Here is a 5,843-nt window from a genome sequence, read left to right as displayed (position 1 = left end):
GGCCAATTCAAGGCCTTCTGGGAACTGTAGTTCTCTTTGGTTAAGAACCATTCCAGAGCTTTGTGGGACTTGTAGTCTTCTCTATACCCTCATCCAAACATAGTGTTTTTTTTTAGCTTTCCGGAGGACATGAACCCTTTCCTCAGAACATAAATGCCCAAACATACGCTCCTGCTTACAGTTTTGGTGGGCATAATGATCACCTTTATAGCTCATCCCTAGGGTTGATACCATAGAGGGGAAAGTTGTGTGTTAGCACCATGGCCAGTCATTGGAACATAAGTGTGAGGTATCTGCCAGGTGCTGAGGTTGCAGAACTGGGAGGGTCCCCAGTCAGAGAAGCCCACTTGTCACAGTCCCCCGCTCGTCAAGTCTCCTTCAGGCATGAGACCTGCATGAGCCGTGCTGAGTATTGAGCAAATGGAATAAAGAGGGAGAGGCTGTTTAGGGTGGGATAGTCATTACACGCAGTTGCCAGACAGAGTATAAAGAAAAAAAAAGTGTTTTTTAAATTATTATTATTTATTTTGTGGAAAACAAAAGCAGAAAAACTAAAACCCCAAACTCCAGAAAAAATCCTAAAAAATACGTTTTTTCTTAAAAAATACTGTATAAGTCTCTACTCCTCTCCCTCCCCCCCCAACAGCCCTCCTTGTATCCTTTCATCTAAGTGCCCTCCCCCCCCCCCCCTCCACTATTCATCCTTCTTGCTATTGTCCCCAACTTTTCCATATCTACCCAGGATGCTCACCCCCAAGTTCTCTTACCTGGCACCTGACATGGTTCTCCCTAGAGTTTTGGTGAGCCTTTACCAACAGTCCCATTCCCCCAGCATGCAACAACTGTCTCCCCACTTCCTTTTCTGGGATTCAATAATCCTTTCCCCCTACCACTCCCTCTCCCAAGGATCTATTCTACGCAGGAGCATGTAAGCTGCCTCCTGCCAAATTCCCTCCCAGTTCCCACCCACCCACCCCCCATCTCAAGAAATATCAGAACCTCTCCCTGGGCAGCCTTAACCAGGAATAAAGCATTTCCCTCTTTTTTTCTTCTCATTCTATAAGACCCTTTCCCTCCCTCCGCATATCCATGCACCTCTAAGAGAAGAAAATTTTTCTCTGGGAGCCCATATTCCCTTGGCCTTCTCAAAGAACCCTCTCCGTCTCCATTTTTTTTTTTTTTTTTTTTTTTCCTGAAAAGGCTGGGATCTTCTTTCCAAGGAATCTTCAGCCCCTCCTCAGGATGTGTCTGCTCAAGTTCCCCACCATACCTGCCTGTTCCCAACCCTCCCACCCCCGCTATTCTCCTGGGCCAGGGAGCTCCCTTCCCACTCAGCCCTGGGACCCCCGCTTCCCGGCCTCTGAGCCTGCCCCGCTAGCGGATGAGGACGTTGATCTCGGCCACGCTGGCCTCCAGCACGTTCTCTGCCGTTGTCTTGCCATGTTGCTCCTTGAGGTGCCGCCTAATGGCAGGCTTGTGAGCAAAGCGCACGTCGCAGTAGGAGCAGCGATAGGGCCTCGCTCCGGAGTGGAGGTTGAGGTGGTCGTGCAGCGTGGACTTCTGCGTGAAGCACTTGCCGCAGATGCCACACGAGTGCGACTTGACGCCGCGGTGCACGTTCATGTGGCGGTTGAGGTTGCTGCTGTGGTTGAACTGCTTGCCGCAGCGTGGGCACATGAAGATGAAGTGCTGTGCCCGCATGTGGAAGACCAGCTTCTCCACGCCCTGGAACACTTCCGGGCACTTGGTGCACTTGATGTTCTTTAGGGGGTTTCCACTGGAAAAGCCCCCAGGCAGGGGTCCCCGGCTACCCCCTGCCCCCAGGCTGCCCCCCGCCCCCCGGGCAGCCATGGCCACCGCTGCTGCCTCCACCAGGCCCGAGGTGGCCCCCACGCTGGCCCGGCCTCCAGGAATCAACAGCAAGCCCTCCCCTTCTGCGTCCTCGGACAGGCTATAGCAGGCTTTCACTACACCCTGCGGTGGGGCCACAGTGCTGGGGGGCACGCTGCTCTGGGCCAGCTCTCCCAGATGGCTGCCCACGGAGCCTCCGATGCTCAGACCTCCTCCCAAACCTCCGGGAGGTTTGAGCCGGTGTGCCACCTCCAGGGCCGACTCCACCTTGACTATGCAGATGTCAGACACGTCCTCGTCCTCGTCCTCATCTTCTTCCTCCGCCTTCAGCTCCAGGTCCTCATCCAGAGGGAACTCCAGTTTCACAGGCCGTAGGAGTGGAGGGGGTAGAGGGGGTGGGGGTGGGGGCTTGGGGGCTGGCTTTGGGGTCCTGGCAGGAGGGAGGAGGGATTTGGTGGCACTGACACTGCTTACAAGGCTGGCATCGCTGACCCCATCCTCTTTGAGGCCTATTTTGGGCTCAATGAACTGGCTGAGGGCGTTCCTGCATTTCTCCACCACGTGCTCCATCTGCAGGTAGGAGGCAGCCGTCAGGTAGTTGACGATGTCCCTGACAGCGAATTCCAGAGCGCCCGTGTAGCAGGAGAGGAGCAGGTCTGCCACGATGCGCGCACTGTGCATCAGGGAGACCTGCAGCTCAGAACTGGGGTTCAGCAGGAACTGGTCCCTCAGGAAAGGCGAGCAGGCGGCCAGGATGACCTTGTGGCCACGGAACTTGAGGCTGTCTGCCACAATGGTCACGTCGCAAAACCGCTCCTCTGCGCGGAGCTGGTTCATGTTCCGCAGGGTAGCGGCCTCGTGGCCCGGCAGCTGGAAGCGCAGGACTTCCACCCCAGAGGCCATTGTGGCGGGGGTGGGCAACCCTGGTTGGGAAGGAAACCGGTCAGAGACAAAGGTCTCTGGCTCTCCAAAGCCAACGCTCCAGGCCCCTCGCCCCCATTCTTGCCTAGCCTCCCCGCTTCAGATCTCCCAGTCTTCAGGCCTCTTCCTCAGTTTCCCCAGTCCCTGGGGAAGCGCTGTCCCTCCGAGAGGACGGAGGCGTGGTTCCCGGGGGCGGGGCAGCGGCGTCCACACCCCCCAGCCCGACCGCCCGCGAGGACGGGGCGAGCCCGCGCGCCCACGGGGAAGGTAGGAGAAATCAGTAGCAGAGGCCTGGGGCTCTGGGCTCCGGGGTGGCCGGGGTTGCAGCCTCTTCTCACCCCGCCCCCTTTCCCCGCTGCTCCATTCCTCCGCCCCCCCTTTGCACGTTTGCACGCGCCTTTCACGTCCTCCCCCCGCCGCCTGCACGCTTCGTGCACGCCCCCCCCACGTTCAGAGCTCCGTGGCACGCCCCCCCCAGCCCCACGACCCTGAGTGCACGCGCCTCTCACCTGGCCCGGTTCCGCGCGCTGTTTTTTCCCCCCCTATCTCCCCCACCCCCCCCGGGGTCGGCAGCGCCCCCAAACACGGGCAGGGCCTGGGCAGCGCGCAGGCGCGGGGGTGCACGAGGCGCGCGCGCGGGGCCAGCTCCGCGTGGGCGTAAGGAGGGAGGGGCGGGGGCGGCTCGTGCAGTGTGTTCCAGGCCCCGCGCGCCTCGGCGTCGGCGAGAACTCGGGGAGGAGGAAGAGGGGAGGGAATTAAAGGAGCAGGATTCCCCCTTTCCCGACCCCCCTTTCTTCCCCAGCTCCCCCACACGGTTAAAGGGCCGGATGGCCTGGCCTCCCCTTTGGCCGGTATTATTTGTCCGCCAGAGCGGAAATACGTTCCACACCCCCCTTTCTCGCTCCCCCTCCTCTGTGCCTCCGGGCCCCGCGGCCCGTCTGCGCGTGCGTGCCAAGTGCCGCGCGGAGGCCCGCTTGCTCGGGCCCGCCCCCCGTTCCCAGCGCCCTCCGCTCCGCGCCCCCCAGCGCGCGCCCCCGCCTGCGCTCCCCGCTTGCCCCGCTCCCGCCGTCGGTGCTGCCACCTGCTCGCGGGGGTGGTGCCGCTCTGGCCCAGCTGTGCTGTGTGGGACAGGGCTGCAGCCGCAGCCCCTCCCCGGGACTCAGACCGCCCCACGGCTATCAGAGCTGTTGGTCGCTGTTACCCACGCGTGCATCCTCTGTTGACTACGTTCACAGTCCCTCCGGCCACACTTCAAGACTTCTTAAGCTGTTCTGAAGCTAGGGACCACCCCAGCCCTCCTGGCCCAAACGAAGTTTTAACTTCCTACAGAAACAATCCAGTGCCCTCCACTTTCCTCTGTCTCACAGTAGTGTAACATCACGCCCATCTGACCCTTCCCTCCCTTCTCAGAATTGATCCTACTTCTTGCCCAGGCAAACGTCCTCCACTTGTGTGTACTGTCGATGACCTTGCCCATTTCACCCCTACTGTATAATTAGCCCTAGTACTAATTCTTCTAATTATGCGATTATTTGTATCAGTACGATTTTACCCATCTTTAATCTTTCCAACTGCAGCTGTCCTTCCGATGCCGGGGCTGGCAAGGTCAGAGATCCATCGCCCTAAACAAAACCTTTCCTCAGCTCTGCACCTCTGCCTTCTCTTTCTCTGTCACCCCCAACTAACCTGCAGTCTCCACAGCTTCGCCAACAACATTTATTAGCACCTTGGAGATTGCCCTCCCCCCTTTCTTGCCACTCACTTCCCTAGCCATCCAAGGCCAGGTGGAAAAGCCTGTTTACCATTGGTTGGATTGGTTGGTTACATACTCCAGGAGACTAGAGCATTTCTCTTACACATCAATTTTGAGGAAACTGCTTGTTATCTAATGAGTTCAATATCTGGTTTCCTCCATTAGATTGTAAACTTCTTGATTGCAGGAATTATGTCATGGGTTATAGTTTGCAAATAGGAGGCATGCAATAAATGACTGACTGCTGAAGTCATTCCTTTTCAGCTCAGCCAGCATCCACCCAGAAAAAGTTTGTTCTTGACTTAAACTGAATTCCTGAACTCAAAAGGATGACCTTTGGTGGAAGAGTGGGGGCAGTGTTTAGGTAGTGCCCAACTCCTTGCCTTTCGCTTTTAAATTCTTTGCCTCTTATGCCTCCACCCAGTTCTCTTTATTCTAAAATGCCCTCTTTGTAGGAATCTCCTTTGTAGTCAGGCCATATAAATCTGAGAAAGAACTTTGGCTTTTGTGTCCCACACACCTAGGCTCAAAGCCATATTCCACTACCTTTTTTTTTTTTTTTAAGATTTATTTATTTATTGTAGAGGAGGGAGGGGCGGGGGGAAGAGAATCTCAAGCAGATTCCCTGCTGAGCACGAAGCCCTACCCTGGACTCCATCCCAGGACCCTGAGATCATGACCTGAGCTGAAATCAAGAGTTGGACATTCAACTCACTGAGTCACCCAGGTGCCCCTATTTTCCATTACTTTTTAAAAAAGGATCCTTGGGCAAGTTACTTAATTCTCTGAATCACAGGATCTTTGTCTTTGAATTGGATTTTTTACAGGGCGAAGGTGAGGTTTAAGGGAGCCTGGCATACAGTAGGTGCTAGAAGAGATAGCTCTCCTCCCCTTTGCCTAATTGGGAGACAGACTACAAAATCTTCAAAATGGATATTCTGTTTCCCTGTATCATCTCTTCTCTTCCTCATTGCCAAACTTCTTAAAAGAATAATTCACACTCCAGTGAAATCAGAAATACAAAGGCTGTCAAAGGAAGAACTGAAGTTTGTCAAGTTTTGTATCCTGTCCCCTTCTTGCTACTTCTCCCTTCTGGGGAGGGTGAATAGGACAAGGGGCCTCATCTCAGCTTGGAATTTAAGACAGGTTCTTGGTGGCAGGTAGAGTTGAGAGCTGATGAGTCCTTCAAGTGCCAGGCCCGCCCCGTTACAGTTTTATATCGAAACAAACTGTAGTACACAAGGCTGTCTTCTCCTGAGCAGCCCGGTGGGGAGATGCTGTAGGGGCTATTTTCCCACATAGCCCATGTAGGGGTATC

General features: G+C 55.6%; 1 protein-coding gene across 1 annotated transcript; it reads right to left on the bottom strand.

Annotated features, from left to right (window-relative positions):
- Positions 1 to 992: 992 nt before the first annotated feature.
- On the bottom strand, positions 993 to 2,983 carry ZBTB12 (zinc finger and BTB domain containing 12). Its single transcript, XM_040644803.1, has one exon. It carries the CDS (start codon positions 2,752 to 2,754, stop codon positions 1,375 to 1,377), a length of 1,380 nt encoding a protein of 459 aa, XP_040500737.1. The 5' UTR covers positions 2,755 to 2,983; the 3' UTR covers positions 993 to 1,374.
- Positions 2,984 to 5,843: the final 2,860 nt, after the last annotated feature.

The sequence above is a fragment of the Ursus maritimus genome, unplaced genomic scaffold, assembly GCF_017311325.1.
Source record: "Ursus maritimus isolate PB19 unplaced genomic scaffold, ASM1731132v1 scaffold_30, whole genome shotgun sequence".
Classification (NCBI taxonomy): domain Eukaryota; kingdom Metazoa; phylum Chordata; class Mammalia; order Carnivora; family Ursidae; genus Ursus; species Ursus maritimus.
Note: the sequence above shows the minus strand (reverse complement) of the source record. Positions and strands in the feature narration are given on the sequence as shown.

Coding starts and splice junctions, on each gene's coding strand:
- ZBTB12 (XM_040644803.1), bottom strand. CDS start 2,754: ATGGCCTCTGGGGTGGAAGTCCTGCGCTTCCAGCTGCCGGGCCACGAG.